At 42.3% G+C, this 19277-nt stretch overlaps 2 protein-coding genes across 5 annotated transcripts in view; one reads left to right on the top strand and one right to left on the bottom strand.

Annotated features, from left to right (window-relative positions):
• Positions 1-1962, top strand: part of LOC122648848 — a 44184-nt gene extending 42222 nt beyond the window's left edge. The window contains exons 2-3 of one of the 4 annotated variants that reach the window (XM_043842118.1): positions 1343-1404; positions 1511-1962. In XM_043842118.1, coding sequence (XP_043698053.1) covers positions 1343-1404; positions 1511-1586 — 138 coding nt within the window. In that variant the 3' untranslated portion in view covers positions 1587-1962. Of the gene's footprint in view, positions 1-1333; positions 1405-1503 lie in introns of all 4 variants that reach the window. The other 3 variants (XM_043842115.1, XM_043842117.1, XM_043842114.1) reach the window with 3 other exon arrangements.
• A 1536-nt stretch (positions 1963-3498) lies between these two features.
• LOC122648957 (beta-1,6-galactosyltransferase GALT31A) lies at positions 3499-12152 on the bottom strand. Its single transcript, XM_043842288.1, has 11 exons — positions 11933-12152; positions 7877-7979; positions 7721-7782; positions 7312-7520; positions 7140-7203; positions 6979-7051; positions 6740-6860; positions 6572-6659; positions 6326-6451; positions 6133-6242; positions 3499-3742 (listed from the first exon to the last, which is right to left on the bottom strand). The coding sequence occupies exons 1-11, from the start codon at positions 12046-12048 to the stop codon at positions 3594-3596; spliced, it is 1221 nt and encodes a 406-aa protein (XP_043698223.1). The 5' UTR covers positions 12049-12152; the 3' UTR covers positions 3499-3593.
• Positions 12153-19277: the final 7125 nt, after the last annotated feature.

Below are 19277 nucleotides of genomic sequence, written 5' to 3'. Positions count from 1 at the left end.
AATTCTGGGAACCAAATTGTTTCCCCAGGCGGCTGGAATCTGAGGACTTCAGTCCCAAACGACTCCTCTGCTGTGATAACGAACCAGGATTCCCCACTGGTTCTGCGAGTTGCCATCAAGCGAAGTTTCAGGTTGTTGGTTCTCCCTCCTCTGTTGCCCTATCTTTGGGGAGAACTCCTTTTGGACTTCAAACATCTGGGACAAAGGAGTGTTCAACTCAAATGTCACATTGAATAGTGCAGTGACAGTGGAGTTCTAACCCTCGAATTGCTCCTGGTCTACCACTTGGAGTGATCAACCCAAATGTCACATTGAATAGTGCAGTGACAATGGAGTCTCACCCTCGAATTGCTCCTGGTCTACCGCTTGGTGCCCTATCGAGAGGAAGAAGAAATCCCCAAGGCTGAGTTGTTGTATATTTCCTTTGATTTATGATTAAGCCCTCCTAGCCTTAATTCCTTTATTTATTTTCTCCTCTTATTAATTCTCAGAATTACCCTCCTTTTATATCCCAATTCCCAACTGTCCCCAAGGTCCTTTTCGTCACTTCCCAAGGAACCTGTTACTGTTCACGCTAATTACCAGATTGCTATACCCCTTTTGCAACTTCAGTTTATTTACAATTTTGGCATTACCTTTAATTGTTGAGCTATTTAACACTTGGATGGGAATAAGCGAACCCAACAGTGTTTTGTGACCCGGGTTCCGCATCACGGGTCATAGTGATTCTCAATCCCGATTAGTGCAACATCTACCAGATCAAGCGGCGGTGTTTTACTGGCTGCATTATTTTCTTATTTTCCCCTTGGTCTTGTGTGAACCACATTAGTGTAATCTTAATTTATACTGTTAGACCCAAAAAAAATTCTTAATTTATACTGCATCTTCTCCTACAGATTAAATAAAAACAGGGTAAACAAAAAGAAGAAAAGTTGCTATTTCTAGGATTTCACCTATTGAACTCAGACCTATTCAGGTTTGTTCGAAATTGGGATCAGCTTTACCGATCTCATCTATTCACTCCACTCTGTGGCCATATCTTCCTGTGAAATTCATTCCTTCTTTTCACTGCAAATAATTTTCTGCTTGCCCTTTTTACTCTGAAGTGACACAATATCTATCAGTCTGTGATTGTGCTGAGATGCCCGTGGATAGTTCAACATGAATATAGTTCATCTGTATATGAGTTTTACCATGTTTGAAAGCATTTAATCTGGCATCTTTTGACGTCGGTGTTCGAGGTTGAGATTTAATTATCAAGTCATAGTGGCATGTCATTAGATGGTGTATATATTTTGTATCATGGGCTTTGATAGTAATATCTGCCTGCTGGGTTCATCAGAATGCTAGAGAGGAACTTCGGAAGGAGACACCAGTTATTGGAAGCCAAGTTCCTAAAAAGAGGCAAGTATCTGACAGTTATGAAGCTTTTATTTCTCATGATCTCCTTTCTTCATGGTTATAATCTAGGGTCTTATTGGTGTCGATTATGATGTCTTTTAGGTCACAGTTCTCTAGGTCACCAAGGAAACCGGCCAACAGTAACTCACCTGTTTTTCATGTACAAGGCATTTCAGCGAGCATGAAGGAACAGGGGGTGCACCTTCCAAGCAGCAGTAGTCTCTAGTATACATGTTGAAGACTTCCTGGAAATGGATGCATTTAAGCTGTTAAAATGGACATAGATCAACATGAAATGCTCACTAAAACGAAAAAACCAACAAACCAGGTGCACTGCACCAGCTAACAGGCTATTTGCAAATCAAGGCAGAAAGACTGAATTTTCCCCAAGGAGATCTGCATGGCCTGAAAAACTGGATTTAACAAGTGAGGTCAGGATATTGTGTCATCTTTTGTTGGATCAAACTCGAATTGACTATGAATTTTTCTGTTCTATCTTGGCGCAATTAGATTGCCAACAATTTTAATTCTCTTTTCCAGGAAAATGCTTTTCAATGTCCAGTGGTGAATCTTTATCACGTTAGACGTAAGACCTTAGAAGAGCAGATCCTCAATTGCGATGCACGCAGAGGTCATCACTGCTGCACCAACCAAGATAAGGTTCCCTTTGCTTCATGGGTGTGGCAGTTAAATCTTTGTGTGGCTGCCAGCAAGGATTCATGTAAAATGAAATGCTAAACCCAATTTAAAACTATTGCCAGCAGAAAGCCCGTGTGTTCCATGGCTGTTAATTCAACCTTGCTATAGGAGTCACTCGTATGCAACTGACATAGCATCTCCATTGGCCTAATTGCCATCTTATTAACATATCTTAAGAGCAATTGTGTTTTTGGATAGCAATCTGACAATTGTGGTTGTGCTTAAAAATTCAATAATAGTTGGGGAATGTCCATCTAAGAGAATTATAACAAGTGAGAGATGGGGATGGGAAGAAAATGAGGTGGGAGTAAGACGATAATTTATCATGTAAAAGGTTAACAAACACAAGCACTCCAAAGTAAAGGCATGGCTTAGCTCAATATAGAACCCAGATGAGACAGAAAAACACAAGCCACTGATAATTCAAAGACCAGTTGGGCCTCATAATGCCAAGGAGTGGGTTATGCAGGGAGCCCACTTCTCACGTTACAACCTTACAGGTACATCACCTCAATCCGTATTTTATTGGCTACAGCTCTCATTACAAGGGCTACAAGTGCCACATATCAAAACTGGGCGTGTGTATTTCATGAGCTCACACGGCTTCAGCCAAGGAAATAGCACCACCCTTTTATTCTTGTATTCTCAATCTGATGTGATTCCCCTCCCCAAAAAAATTGGCTGTTAATATCGGTTTCCATATTTGCTATATTTTTTTTCTAGTAATAAAGAAAAATTTCCTGTCTAGCTATGCTTTGACCCTTTTTTAATAAAAATAAAAATAAATAAATAAATAAATATATATATATTGTGAATATGACTTTTTTATTTAAAAAATTCCCCAAATTTTATTCAAATGATAGCAAAACAACACATAGATTGCATCTAACCTACTAAATAACAAAAATTATTGCAGGAACCATAAAAAAAAAAAAAAAAAAAAGGGCACAGAATGTTAAAATCCACATGAATGAAGAGGGTGGATTCGGTGTGTAGATCTACAAATTTGTAAGAATCTGAAGATTTTAAAACCAAAATCATATGAGAGATCTGCCCTCTGTATTGTTGCTGGTTGGATTGGTTACTGATCCAGAATCAATCAAGTATCGGTTGACAATGCCGATTTTAAAAGAATAATAATTACAAAACAAATATGTTTACAAGAAAAAAAAAATCCATCTTATTTTGTAATTAAAATTTTTTTTATCCCGTAGATCTAATCTATTTTCCCTATTTCTCAAACAATGGATAAAAAAAAGAAGGCTTTTCAATTTCCACATGTTACACTGTGAACCTGGGTCAGATTTTAAGCTCTTTCACGTAACTTTCGTCATTTTAACCGTCTGTAAGACTAACTTTCAGTAAAATTGTAGGTCTTCTACCCCATAAATATTACTATGCAAAATCGGGTAGATGGCACATTTGAAAGCAGACTTTGGTCACAAATACATCTACAAGTATTTTACAAGGGATGCAAATGGAGTGATCAACTTTCAGAAGTTTGCATGCCAGATTGCTCCATCACCTTCACCGCAGCGTTGATGTACCTCCTCCATCCTTTCCACAGATTTGCAAATGCCACTGCAGCTCCAATCAAATGATGCAGCACAAGGGTTGCCTGCTTGTGCCTTCCACTCACAATCTGTAAAAAGCAAAAGCAAAGCGAAACACCCAAGTTATAGAGTGAGAGAGAGAGAGAGAGAGAGAGAGAGAGAGAATAAAAATTGCCTGGAAAGATACCCTATTAAAGGAGACGAGAATAGCCAACAAAAGTTTACACATCACAAGCTTGATAACAAATCAAGATAGTCCTATTGTAACGGTAATAAGAGGAGAAATCTGCAGTGACTCCTTTACAATGGAAATACGCTGAGTGTCTTGGCAGCCTCATTTCTCAGTTCTTCACATCATTGTGTAGATATTCGCTGCCAAAATCAGAGAAGAGACCTGCGTGTGTCCTTTGTAGTAACAACATGAAACACATACATGGTCTATTTGAAGTTTTAAATTTCCAATCTGTATTCTATAGTAGCAGAAATATTAAAACTCAAAGGGACACACGCAGCCTCTTGAGCTTGTTCCCCCGAGAGCAATGGTTTATTTTCTTATGGCAGAGGAAAATAGCGGAAACAAACACCATCCTATTATGGTATGCCAAAAAACCTTATATAAAGTAAAAAACTCTGGATTCAATGGGAGAACAAATGAAAGTGGCTTTTGGACTTCGTAAATTTTTTATGCAAGATTTGCATGATACAGAATGGGGGTGAATCAATTTCACTAATCAGAACTTTCGAAGTTTGCACTGGTATCTAGTTGATGCAAGTAATTGCATTTCTAGGGAATATATCTGCTATGGTATGCCAACAAATGACTGTTGGATAAGGGTCCTAGCCTCCTAGGTGGTCTTTGTCTGATGTTTGGTTGAACAGGTTTCCTCTCATGCATTTGGTAAAAAGGATCAAGAACCAGATTGTTTGGTTGAACAGGTTTCCTCTCATGCATTTGGTAAAAAGGATCAAGAACCAGATTTTACAGGTACAGGATATTTTCCAGGTGATGGTATTGGGTTTACCATTCTACTCAAAACACATCTTATATCACATAAACAGCCACACTGCCAGTGAGGTGAAAACATTAGGAACATAACTGCTTCCCACAAAGATTGCAGCTTTTATTAGGAAAGTCATTCAAGATAGAGTCTGAAAAACTTCAGAAGATTGATATCCCCATATTAGAAGACTGGTATCCCACACTAAAATCTGTTTCAATAAGAGGTTCTTATACCTATATCATCTATTAGTCTACTGTGAGATTGTACTCCCTTGTAGTATTGGTCATCAAGAATCTTTGATATGCCTACCATTCAAAAACCAATCATGCAAGCAACATATACAATCAAAGTGGATTTGATGAAGTATCCTTGTGCCAGTAGTGAAGGAGGCTTAATAATAGATTTAATTTTGTTAAACTATCCTTGGTCCAGTAGTGAAGGAGGCTTAATAATAGATTTAATTTTGTTGAAGTATCCTTGTTCCAGTAATGAAAGATGAATACTGAATTAGAAAAACAACCACACTGCTGTTTACAAGTAACTGCCTAAACTTGTAAGGTGGATCGTGCAGCTTGGAGTGAGATTAAAGCTAGTAACTGTCTAAACTTGTAAGGTGGATCTTGCAGGTTGGAGTGAGATTAAGGCATGTCCACCGAGAAGGTAACCAAATACTCACGTCTTACAGCTCAAACCTCTTCATGAACAATAATGTGATTTTCAAGTTTTCTATTTTCAGTACTAGATTAGGTCCACAAGTTTTCTTCGCAGCTAGAAATTGATAACTTGTCTTAGAAAGTTGTCTTCTGAAGTAAGGCTGAAAACCATGTAAGATTGTATGCTAGGTTGGATTTTCTTTGCATGATGATCCCAAGGTTCTTTAAAAAGGAAGGCAGAAGGGAACGAAGGAGAGGGAAATGCTAGGGTTGTGAGTTAGAAACCTCCATCAGGTCGCAAGTCTTTCTTCCTGACTGTTCCTAGGGTCGAGGTTTTCTAGTAAATATCTCAAAGTATTTAGATATCATTCATACTATGGTACTGGCTCAAGGAAAACTATTTTAGGTGGTAAAAATCTTGGTCTCTTAATGCCATACTTGGCCAAAAGTCAACTCAACAAACACATAACGACAATAGGGACATGATGGCATGAATTATAACATTATGACCACAGCACAGATGGGTCAATCAAGGAATCTAGCAGAAGTCTTGATGAGAAAGTAAAGTATCCAAAGCCTGCCAGTGTGATCTCAGTATGCTATATGTTAGCTAGGATCTGTTGATATCTTAAACAAAATTATTATATTAACTAGAGAACTTGTCACTGCATATATACGTTTAGAACATGTAAAGACATGACTCAGATATTAAAGACGACCTCTTGCAAATTCACTTTCAATCAATTGCCTGAAACAATCATATTGAGGAGATACTGAGAAGAAGAAATAAGAAGGAAATACAAAATATGTTCCAACAAGCACTACCTGGGGGAGTTCCACAGCATAGACTCCGATCATCAACATGCTCAACATCTAGACCAATGAACCAAGAACCCAGAGAAACATCTTCATTTGCATACTTGTGAAGAGCGTGCCTGGAATAAAGAACACCATGAATACGAAAAAAATGATAAGACCACACATGAAAAGAAAATCAAGCCATCATCTATGAACTTACCGATTAACTGAAATATAGGTGGCCAAATCTTTGGAGATTGCATACAATTGTCCTGTTGCGTGTCTAAAATATTTATTTCCCTCCTCACCAAATTTCCAGTATTCTGGTTCATGGTACTTGACCCCCCTGCAGAACATATAAATAGTTGTATTTGGAACATCTGTAGAAGCACAAAGATAAGCAATAAATATAGTAATATCTAGATACATGTCTCTACATCAGAAAGACGAGATTCTAGGCTCTTACTTTTGCGCCAGAACAGGGCCAGACTTCATACAACCAATGTAAACACGTGGTTTCGACCTATGATGTGCCAAAGTTGAAGCAATCATACCTGTTGCATAATGCTGTCATTTGAAACCTATGGTGGTTTATAAGTAGCACTCAATCAAAGAGCGATGCAGATCCACTAACCAGGATTGACGTGCACATCATCATCAACCTTAATGTAAAAATCAGCATCCCATTTCGCAACGGCTGTTGAAAAGTATATTTGAGTTTTTGAAGACAATTCATGGTACCCCTCCACGTGGTTCTACAAAGAATATGATCCTAACTCTGAATAACAAGTTTCACATATCTGATGCAGAAACAGAAAGATATGAAGGAAATTTCCAACTTAATAATCCTTAGCAACTGAAGGATTAACAAACCAGTCTCAAAAAATCCTGATGTTGCTCATCTTCTGCATCAATAGCACGATCCAAAACCCCACCCGGGGTTGCACTAAAGATAAGAAAAGCAAACCACCATATCTGTCAATGCTATGGCCCTGAGATAAGCAACAAATCATAAGCAATCGGAGCTATCTTACCTGTGGCCAATAACAAACCGGATAACAATTCCCTTCTCTTTCTCCAACCTTCTTAGTTCATCTCCTGGCAAGAAATGATAAGAGGAAAATATCAGAAAATAGATAATATCAGTACATTTTATAATTCTCTAATGCATGTACAATTGAATAGGTAATAATTTAAGCATCATACCTTGGGGCATCCAAGTTTCTCTGATTGAATCACGGCGCTTTCTGCTGCTGAATGCAGTAATGATTCCCATAACGTAAAACACCTTTTGGCGCTCCAGTTGCTCAACTCCTGGTTTTATAACCATTGGAGATCCTTCCTCATCGCCTGTTTTGGCAGCTCTAGCTGCAGCTAGCTGCATCTCCAGGGAGGAGATCGTCTTATCTAAATTCCTGAAAGCATTATGCCATGATGTGTCATATAAATCATCTGAATAAACTCAGACCAAGTTGCCTTGTGTTCTTCCTTTGTCTTCCCTTTTTCATGTTAATCAAGTCAAGAAGAAATAAAATGAATATGAAGTAAAAAAGAGATAAATTGCAGGGATATTCTAGATACTCGTAACAGTACTCAAGAAGAATATAGAAAGTACATGATTACATCATGTGTCTGGGAAACTTGAGCGAGGATGTCTCCTGCATGAAGAGAAGAGTCCTGAAACAATGCAAAGAAAATTATTTCCAAATGTAAATTATATAAACAGAGAAGGGAGAAGCCATTTACTTACAACATTTTCTTTTTCACTTGCCTTTTTTTCACAATTAACTACCAGTCCAGGGTCATGCTCTTGACGCTTTTCCACAGATGAACCTTCGTTATCTGGTTTAATTGTATCAGGAGTACCCCATAACCTGTAAAAATAGACGTAAACGGTCAATCCAAAGTTATGAAACATAGAAAACAACAAACAAACTGAAAATATGAGTATTTTAACAAGACCAGAGAAAGCAAACTTCTCTGTCTAGGAATTAGTGAACCAAAATAAACATTGTAGGTGACCTAATCAATACAAAACTAAATGTAATTGTGATATGAAGTTGCATCCACCAATGCGTGACACAGGTTACAAGTATGTGATGATAAACACCTTTACAGGTGCAAGATTGCAAAAAGATTACTACTTAACAGGTTAATGCATCGATTTTGTCACTATATTATGGATGAAAGGTTTGAATAGCAAACAGGTGAGCGCAATAATATAATAAACCTAGTTTGATAAACTCAATCTATCAATACTACATTAACAAAATGGCATGTAATATATCAATTTATTCAAATAAAGAATTTTACTCAATGATTTCCAGAAAAGAATGTCTACGTACTGGCCTAGATAGCCATTCCTCAAGAGTGATAAAAAAGGAAGACAAAGTGATTCTAAACTCTGGTGATTACATAGTCTACATTATAACAACCATTTAGAGACAGAAATCAGGTCTATTAGGAAAGCAGAACAGTTTGAATGAGTTTTCCAAATACCAGGCTCTATTTTAAAAAAAAAAAAAGGTAGGTCCCAAAGAGAGTTGAAAATAGCATGAGGAGTTGGTCTTTTCCAACTGAGCTACCCTAATGAACAAATAAAGTAAGGGAGATGCATACAAAGGGTGGCGCAAGCAAACTTCAAAATTTTGAGCAAAATTGAAGAAATTTTTAGTTTTTCCGTGTTCAAAATTGGAGTACTTTTTTGGGGAAATATTTCGGCTTTGCCAGGGGTCCAAAACACCTCCAACAGACTTTTGAACTTGGTGCCGTATGACACCTGAATGAAATGCTGATGGTGAGCATTCAGGAACATGGAATTGTGAGAGCTTCTGATGCCAAATAAACTATTTGTTAGGGGAAGTGATAGTAAACACACAACACATGACAGACATGGTATTTGTTTATGTGATCTTTCATAGGTATGATGCTCACTGGGATCAATGGAAAAATGGTTTTGAATAGAAATGCTGACTGGATGTTAAGGTTTTGAAAAATTACAAATTAAGAGGTGTAGATAACAATGCTTCGACTTATTGGAAGGACATTAAGCCTAAAATAGAAAGGAATGATAAAACAAATGACTCATATATTGACATCTTTCAATGTTACAGAAGAAATTATCTCCAAAGTTGTCTTGGAAAAGAACACTGACGGACATTGGAGAGGAGTTATTATCTCTGAAGAAAGATAATTTCCTCTTTATCACCAAGGTCAATAATATCTTCTGAACATAAGAAATCATGATAAAACGGGGAGGGGGGAAGAGTTCCATTCATTAGTCATACTTTACACATATTTATGTTCCTTTAATCTTTTCATTTTCCGTCACACTTTCCCTCATAGTATGTTGAACCTCTCAGATCCTAAAGATTTTTTAGGATAATAAGAAGGAAAAAAAAGTTTCATGTTCAATTACGGCCATTTTCATTATCACACCATATTCGGGTTCATCCTAACCTCCAGATTCATTTGCAAACAGCTATGGTGTTAGCAGCGTCTATCTAATCCTAACCTCCAGATACATGTTCACTGTCCAGACAACTGCAGAAGAGTGACAATATGCTGTATTCATCACTGCTCAAGTGTAAATATATGCTGTCATCTAAAACAAATGTCCATTTAAAAAGAAGTTTTCATATAAAAACAGAACTGCAATGAACTGCCTAAGGCCATAAGTGGATTTCTTCTATTAAGAAATTAATTCTTGTTCTTCCAGATATAACCCCTATGGTTAAACATGCAATTTCCCAATGTGGCATTGCTGTATTGACGTAAATTTGAAAGAGCGCTGACGTTAGTACATATTCCAGTGTTCAGCATTACTGAGGGTTCCTTCACTACTGATGAAATGTCTTCCCATAGTCCATAAATGTTCAAACCCTCAAATAACTTTAATGTCTCCCTGCATTATCTTGGCATGGTCATGTTCAACGGAGGCCTCAGGATGCACCAGTACGGAGGAGTGACCTGATTCAGATTAAAGGATTTAAAAGAGCTAGGGATAAACCTAAAATGACTGTAGGACGTAGCGAAGAAAGACATGCATAGTTTGGGTCTTCTCTCAAGCATGGCCTCGATTAAAGATGTTTGGAGGACAACAATCCATGTTGCCGACCCCATTTAGTTGGGTTTTTCTGAGTTTCTGCCGATGTTTTAATACTTTTTTCCAGTCCTTTGCAAGGATCCATGTAGCTGACCCTATTTAGTTAGGATAAGGCTGAGAACGACCTCCCAGAGATCCTTAGTTTAGTGAATAAATATTGCCACTTAGTGCCTCATTTATGCTTAGGTTGAAAAAAAAAATCTGCCAGTTGAAGAGTATTATGTATGTCTTCAAGTAGAAAGGAAGCTTGTCATCATTTAACACTAAGCATGTTATTACTCCCTATAAATTAACAAATGGCTAGACTTCTTGCAAAATGTGCTGCTTCAAAGCACAGAACTCTCAGGTACTCATTCCAAATCTCAAGTGGGTCATGGAAACCAGCAGGGATGGTCATCAGACCAACATTATTTTGAGCATTCGGCAAGTCATGCCACTCCAGTGCCATGCTAGAATTTGTTTCAGTCGAGAACTTCGTCATTTACTACATCAGATGTTGCAGTGCTAAAATTTCACAACTGATTGCAACATGGTCTCTCTCTCTCTCTCTCTATATATATATATATATATATCTCCGATAGCAAGGACTGAAGGATCAGATCGACGATCCTTAGCTGATCTTCACCTTAAGATTAGCTAGGATTGGCTGATCACTAAAAATGATCCTTTATTTAGACAGACTTTTTGATGGGACATTTGATAAACATGTAGACTTTTCCCCTCTCTGAAGCTTCTCCATATCCATAGAGTGGGTGTTAATAACCATTGAAGTGAGTTTACTAGGGAGTCTCCGATACTTAAAATTCTTAAATTTTCTATCTTATTGGTAATAAGGAAAACGTCTTTATTAATAGTTTGTCTTGCATTTAAGATACTTGATAATTTATCAGCTACCAGTTAAGTCGCTTTGGCAGATTTAAGAATCTGAAGTAAAAGGTCTGCAGCATATAACAGATTAGAGACAAGTTGCTCTTGAGTTGACAAACGATTAACCAATGCACAGCTGTGTATATTTAGGCTCTCTTTCTCTCACGATGAACATCGGAACATTGGGTCTCAGGTCTCACTGATTATATTATTGGAGGCCAAGATGGTCATAATTACATCAGTGACAGTCGTATGAATCAGCTCTGACAACTCTCAGAGTCCATTCAAGGAAGAGGCGAGAGATCTCATGCCGAGAGTTATTTGGTTTTTTTTTTTTTTTTTTTTTTTTGGGGGGGGGGGGGGGGGAGATGGATAAAAGAAAGCTATTGTGAACAGCTCATAACAGCTCATAGTATCCAGGAATCTAAATCCTTGGCTGGCCAGCCGTCTAAACAGAGATAAGCTAAAAAAGAAAACCTACAAGACGTAAGCCCTGAGACGCATCTAGCTCAATCAAGCCAAATGAAAACCCAAAACCCAGAAATTAGTCTTTAGAACACAAAATAGACGAAAATCCGACAAAAGACTATGTCAAATTTGCATCTTGCATTGAGGTCTGTGTGAAGAGAAGCAATTTCTCCAACACCTAGAAGCCCACTAATGGAAGGTAAATGAAGAAAATTTGTAAAATGAAAGATTTTTAGAATCGTCATAAAAGGGAGAGATCAACAGGTTCAGAGATTTTTATTTTATTACGGAAGAGATCTTATGCATTTCAGAAGAGGAACAAGATAGAACTTAGGAGAATGCCAGGGAAATAAAATTTAAAAATAAATGAAAGAAGAGAAAACCAACCTGTCTACGACCAACACTCCCAAGATGAAACTCGAAATGCATAACAGAGAAACCCATCTGGTAGAGACTCCACCACCTCCGCTTTTATGGTGTCTGGTCGTGGGCATCAGACCCATTTGAAAGCTCCGGGTCTTCGCAATGCAGCTGATGCTGCTTCTGCTTCTTTTTTCTGAATATCAGTAGTCGCTTGCTCTTCTTCTTCTTCTCTGTTCTAATCTCTTCTTCCTTTGTTTTGCTTCTTCTCTACTCCCGTTGTTTTTTAATGTTTTAAGGAGAAGGAAAAGAAAAGTGTTGGAAAGTAGTCAGAAATACGAAAAGAGGGAATACTATAGCAGCACGAATTTGCCATTTGCCATTTGCCAAAAAGAAGACGAGCAATATCCGAAGCAGAGACGCTAGTAGAGACTAGAGAGAGAGCCTGGACTACATATTTCCTTCAAATAATATTATTTATTTAAAGTAAACAGCAGCTGACAGGAAAGCAACCCCACCCCGTACCCCACCACCTATGTCAGTATAGTATAATTGTATCACTTTTGCTGTTTCACAGAATCAGAATGGGCACGGATCTGCCAGCCCACTCTCTGAGTCCCCACCCACCCACCCACCCACCCACCCACCCAATAGAGACTAGAGAGAGAAGCTGCTCAGTTAATTAATTCAAGTTTTAAACTGCGCCTGATCTATCAGGAATCAGGATCACTGCTCAGGTTTTTTATTTTGAATTTTGAATTTTCTTTCCACTCTCCATTCTGAACATCATCCCCTTACCACGGTTTCCCAGGTTGGGCAGTGTACTTTAAGCCACGCGAAACCTGATGATTTGTCATCTCTGACCGTTGGTTGGATCGATCATCTTTGGACTTTGGAATCGCAGGGCCTATTTGCTGGCTGGATAGTCCGTTGTAGAAGTCGGAACCCGAATGTCAAATTCGTAATTCCAACTTAAAAATACTTATTAATGGTAAGCTCCTTTCGAAAAGTAACCCAGAAAGGATTAAGAAAAAAAGGGTTTTTCATACTGCTTTTTTTGTTTATCGGGGGTGTGGTTACGAATTTTTCTCCGCTCAGGTTCCCTATCCGGTTAGGTGTATAGGTTCTTCTCATAGGGGCAGAAATGACAATCTCATCCCACTCGGATAGTGTATTCGAACAGATTATTACTATTAGAGCATCTCATAAGACTTATATTGCACGCATGGGTTCATGTTCTATTGTTGCATACATTTCTCTCACATCATCGACCGATTGTATGGATGGTGATGACGATTTAGGTGGGGTGGTGGTGGTGGTGGTTTGCACTTTTCATGAGTTGAGACTTATTAGAGATAGTCCTTCAATTCCTTCACCATAAATCATAATAAGACCATGGGTTCATGTTCTATTGTTGCATACATTTCTCTCACATCATCGACCGATTGTATGGATGGTGATGACGATTTAGGTGGTGGTGGTGGTGGTGGTGGTTTGCACTTTTCATGAGTTGAGACTTATTAGAGATAGTCCTTCAATTCCTTCACCATAAATCATAATAAGACTAATAAACCATCAAAATTTTGAAAATGGGGGGGGGGGGGGTTTTCAACTTCTCATAATTTAAGGAAGTGGGAGGGACCCATATATAGGATTAATCCAATTTCCAACGGTTGGGTAAGAATTTAAAACTTTTTTTAAGGCCGTTAGTTGCATCTATATGATCTAAATTCGAAGACTAACGGATCAGGTTCCCACGTCTTCTTGACTTGAGTAGTGAGTCATGTCTCATGACTGATCATGATAAGCTTTATTTGAGTTTTACCAAAAAAACATAAAAAATGATAAGCTTTATTTCATTATTTGAGAGTAGAAGAAGCGCAAAGGTGAAGGTCCATAATAATGGGATTGGCAGATCTTCATGAACCAGATAAGAACTTCTTGGATTAATTGTTAGGAAGAGAAGTGGAGAAGCGACGTGAGATGAGAGGAAATGACTTCATGAGATATGAATTTTGAGTTGTTAAGACGTGAGGAGATAGAAAACCCAAATGCATGTGCTGTGCTGTGTTGGCCATCATCCAATTTTGTTTTTTATTTCAACCAACAAAATTAAAGATTCAAATTAATTAAAGGGTTTAAACTAATTAATTGTAGGGGGCCACAGCTTCTTGGGGGGTGAAAGTTTGAAAGTTTGAGACCTCCCTGTCCCACCACAGTCCCAAAGTCCCAAACCCATGACCCATCATGACCCATGTCTCATTCTCGAGTCTCGTCCTCTGTGTTGTGTTGTATCATCAACCAACCCCATCATCTACTTGTGGAAATTAAGCTATACCGTAAAACAATTCCAATCCTCCGTATTAGGGGTGCAAGTTTGGCCCTGTCGGCCCGAACCCGCCCTGAGTCCGAATAGGGTTTGGGCTGAGATATTTGGCTTTGAGGGCGGGTCAGGGGTGGAAATTTTTGGCCCTAAGTCAGGGTCGGGTCGGGTTAGGGTTGAGGTCTCAGGCTAAGCGTGGCCCAGTCCGGCCTGACCCTGTTTTAAGTTATAGTATAAAATATTTATATTATAAACTTTAAACGTCATCCACATTTTGTTATATAATATATTATATATGAAAATAATAAGTGATATAATATATTTTATTATATTATTAATTTACATAAATTTGATAATTTTCTCCCCGGCCCATTATAGCCCATGCATTTTCTTCCCCCTCCCCATGATCAGGGCCAATCAGGGTCAGCCCGGCCCGACCCTGAGGGCGGGTCAGGGTTGGATTTTTCAGGCCCTGAGTTAGGATCGGGTTGGGCCTATGCCCAACTAAGGGGACTCAGCGTTGGGCTAGGGTTCTGATACATCCAATATTCACCGGGCCAATCAACGATCGCCACGTGTCACAGGTGACCCATTCCATAGCCAAGGAGAACGAACCGGGTCCCAGCACCCGGGCGCGGCCTCACCCAGGCGCAGCCACCACTCGGGCGCGGCCACACATCAGGGCGCGGCCTCACCTAGGCGCGGCCACACATCAGGGCGCGGCCTCACCCAGGCGCGGCCACCACCCAGGCACAGCATCGTGGGCACGTGAGGTGGGGGCTACCCATCTACGATCCGATCGTATCGCTAAGACTCATGCCACTATCAGGACTCTGGACCGCCGCTTAGAGGTCACGTCACCCAGACGGATTCAAGCACCAAGGACGTTATCACCACACGCGGGTATCTATCCACCAAGGATCCTGATGCCACCAGGACACTCCCTCCCACGGGGAGATGGCCAATCAGGATAGAGCCCCGTTGCCCAGGGCCTCTATCCACTCAACGGCACAATCGCCATCAAACTGGGACTCTCCACACCGCCATATGCTACTATAAAAGGCAAGGTACACAACCCCATCGGGGACATCAAAACTCATATTGAATAATCACTATTCATCTGTTTGCACCAGGAGATCTAACTTTGGCATCGGAGAGCCCTAGGCCGGGACCACACCGGTTCTCTCTGTTGACCCCTTTGGTCCACTTGCAGGTGACGGCACTCGCAGGACCGCTCGACGATTTCTTGACGCAACAGATTGGCGCCGTCTGTGGGAACGACGCTAGCCATTACAGCTACTAGCTCGCTTCCATACTCATTCAATGGCACGAAGGAAGACTACCACCACCAACAACGGAGCAAGGAATGGATCACCACCCCCAGAGTGCTCTCGCCGTAGAGCCAACGACCAGGACCATGTCCCTCTGGAGGAAGAGATCCCCCTTAATGACCAGTTCGTGATCGCCGAGCCCAACAATGACGAGGCCGACGATGTGGTGGTGGAGGTGACACCTGACCCCAATGCTCCAGCCACTGTGGGTCAGATCAACGACCTGCAATGACAAATCCTCGATGAACAATGACTCTTTCGAGAATACTTGACGCAGCGTGCGACGTCTCACCATCGAAGGACTTCACCATCAGCAAGGGTGGAGTCCGTACCTCGACAAGAGCCGAACCCTAGGAGATCATCTCCCAGGGGCGTGAGATCAGAGAGACTAGCTTGACGAGCGACCCCCACTCCGCAGCGGGGGGAGCCTTCCCAGCATCCCAGGAGAACAAGGGACCTCTCGCCACAATCAGAACGTGGGAGGACGCCAACACCCAGGGCGAGGGTGTCTAGCCCGCAGAGATCGGTCCGGAGGTTTGTGTTCGACGGACGAATGGAAGAAAGTCACATACCACGACGAAGCCGGACCTACAGAGAAGAAAGCCCCTCACCTTCACGACAGGATTCATCACGGCGTGAGCATTCCCCATCCCACCAACACTCAAGGCGGGAGGGGACATCCAGGAGAGAGCGTGAACGGGGTGCAGCGAACGTCCGGCCAGGCGTGGGGGGCGATACACTGGGACGAGGAGCTTGATCAAAGACTCCGCGACCTGGATGAGAAGCTGGAAGGGTTGAAGAAGCGACCAAAGGCGAGACGCATTCCATACCTGGGCAACACCCCTTCTCGGCGAGATCATGTCACCACACTACCTTCCAGTGTTCGACTACCCACCTTTGAACTCTACAAGTGGTACCACCGACCCCAATGACCACATCAACTACTTTAATGGCATGATGACGCTGTATGGGGGGGTCGGACGTGGTCTCCTGTCGGGCATTCCCGGCATCCCTCAAGGGAGCAGCCACATCATGGTTCTCCAGGCTACGACCGAGATCTATAGGCTCGTTCGCAGAGCTATGCGAACAGTTCGTCACCCGCTTCCAAAGCAGTGTCAAGCAGAAGAAGATCACCGTCACTCTACTGAACGTGGTACAGAATCTTGGGGAATCTCTCAGGGAATACGTTACCAGGTTCACCAAAGAGTCCTTGGAGGTTCGAGACTTGGATGACCAGACACAGCATGCAGCCCTAGTAGGAGGTATTAGGGATCTGGACCTGATCAAGGACCTGGCACGTCATGAGACCAGGACTATGAAAGAGCTCTTGGAGCGGTGCAACGAGTTTGCAAATATGGCCGAGGTACTACAAGCTAGAACGAAAATAGCCAAGCCACAAGACAACAAGAGGTCAGCACCTGATGACCGCAAAGAGGGTAAGAGGTCGAGGACAGAGCGTCGACAAGAGAAGAGCGACCGCCCATCTAGGAGGACAGACCGCCGCCCAGAGAGAAGCGAGAGGGCAAGCACCCCTGAGTTCACACCACTGAACACCACCAGGTCCCAGATACTCATGCAGATCCAGGACCGTGACTTACTCCATTGGCCACGACCCATGCTAGCAGGACCAGAGAAGCGGAACCCTAACAAATACTGCCTCTTCCACAAAGAGAATGGGCACGACACAGAGGAGTGCTATCAATTGAAGAGAGAGATAGAGCAACTGGTAAGAGCAGGAAGCCTGAACAAGTATGTGAAGGGGAGACGTGACAACCGCTTAGGTCAAGGAGACAGAGGTCGCGACGGAGACAGAGTAGAACCGAGACGAGAAGAAAGAAGAACAGATCGAGAGAGAGACCGCCCAGAAGAGCGGAGAGATGCAACAGAACCTAGTGGCACCAAGGGGCCTCCTATCCTCACCATACTTGGAGGACCGGGACAAGAGTCCACCGGAAAAGCTAAAGCTCATGCCAGGTTCGTGGGAGTGGCGGAGAAGCCCAAGAAGATAGCCAGGACCGAGGCGATGATCTCCTTCTCGGATGAAGACCTGGAAGGACTAAACTTCCCCATGAAGATGCCCTGGTAGTACAGTGGAGGTAGCTAATCGACCCGCACACGTGCACCGATAGACACAGGGCGTTGTTGACGTACTCTCCTTGGACGCCTATCGGCGATTCGGGTTCGGGGACGACCAGCTCAAACCGAGCCCACTTATCTCCATGGATTCTCGGGTGCCACCGCCTCCATCGAGGTACCATAGAGCTACCCGTCACCTTCGGGGTACACCCTCAACAAGTAACCATCATGGTGAATTTCATGGTAGTCAAGTCCGTGGTGTCCTTCAACGGCCTCTTAGGGCGACCATCACTGACAGCCCTTAGAGGAGTCATATCACCACTTCACCTGAAGATGAAGTTCTCCACCGAGAATGGGGTAGGCGAAGTCCGAGGAGATCGAGAAGAAAGCAAGGGAGTGCTATGCCACCTTCATGAAAAAGAATAATGGCAACACCCGTGGAATGGCACTCGCTCTAGAGAGCATGGTCAGTGACCAGAGAGATGAACTGACAGAGAGAAGGGGAAGGCAAGTGGAAGACCTCATCACCTGGCCCCTCAGCCAAGAAGACCCCTCCAAGGTCGTTCAAGTTGGCTCGTTGCTAAACAAGGAACAGAAAGAAGGGCTTGGACACCTCCTCCAAGCGAACATGGATGTCTTCGCATGGTCGACCTCCGACATGCCGGGAATATCACGTTCCATAGCGGAACACCGACTACATGTCGACCCAACCAGGAAGCCTGTTCAACAGAAGCGGCGTAACTTCACCCTCGACCGACAAGCAGCAATCAAGGAGGAGGTCGAGAAGTTAAGCCGATCAGGGTTCATCAGAAAAGAGAAGTTCCCAACCTGGCTCGCCAACGTGGTCATGGTACCAAAGCCAAATGGGAAGTGGAGGATGTGTGTCGACTATACCGACCTGAACAAGGCATGCCCAAAAGATGAGTACCCACTGCCCAGGATCGACCTACTAATCAACGCCACCGCCGGCCATGAGATGCTGAGTTTCATGGACGCCTACTCCGGATACAACCAGATCCTCATGTGTGAGGATGATGAGTCTTACACCGCATTCTGGACGGACAAAGAAAACTACTGCTACCACGTCATGCCGTTCGGGTTAAAGAATGCAGGGGCTACCTATCAGAGGATGGTCAACAAGATGTTCGAGGAGCAGATCGGGCGCAACATGGAGGTATATGTGGATGACATGCTCGTAAAAAGCATCCACGCCAGCCAACACTTGACCGACCTAGAGGAGGCATTTGCAGTACTGAGGAGGGACCAGATGAAGCTAAACCCTGCAAAGTGCGCCTTCGGGGTAACGTCAGGAAAATTCCTGGGGTTCATGGTCTCAGTCCGTGGAATAGAAGCCAACCCATCCAAGATCAAGGCCATCCAAGAAATGGCACCTCCTCGAACGGTCGTGGAAGTGCAGAGGTTGAATGGAAGGGTCGCCGCCTTTCCAGGTTCGTGTCACGATCGGGTGATAAGTGCTTACCATTCTTCAAAACATTGAAGAACCTCCAAGCCCTAAAGATTTCACATGGACGGAAGAGTGCCGTAAGGCGTTCAAGAATTGAAGGAGTACCTAGAGAGCCCACCACCTGGGCGACTAGAACCTAACGAAGAGTTGCGCTCTACTCGGCCGCCACCTCTGCCG

This window comes from Telopea speciosissima, chromosome 1 (genome assembly GCF_018873765.1).
Source record: "Telopea speciosissima isolate NSW1024214 ecotype Mountain lineage chromosome 1, Tspe_v1, whole genome shotgun sequence".
Taxonomy (NCBI): Eukaryota; Viridiplantae; Streptophyta; class Magnoliopsida; order Proteales; family Proteaceae; genus Telopea; species Telopea speciosissima.
This window is presented reverse-complemented; position numbering and strand designations above follow the sequence as displayed.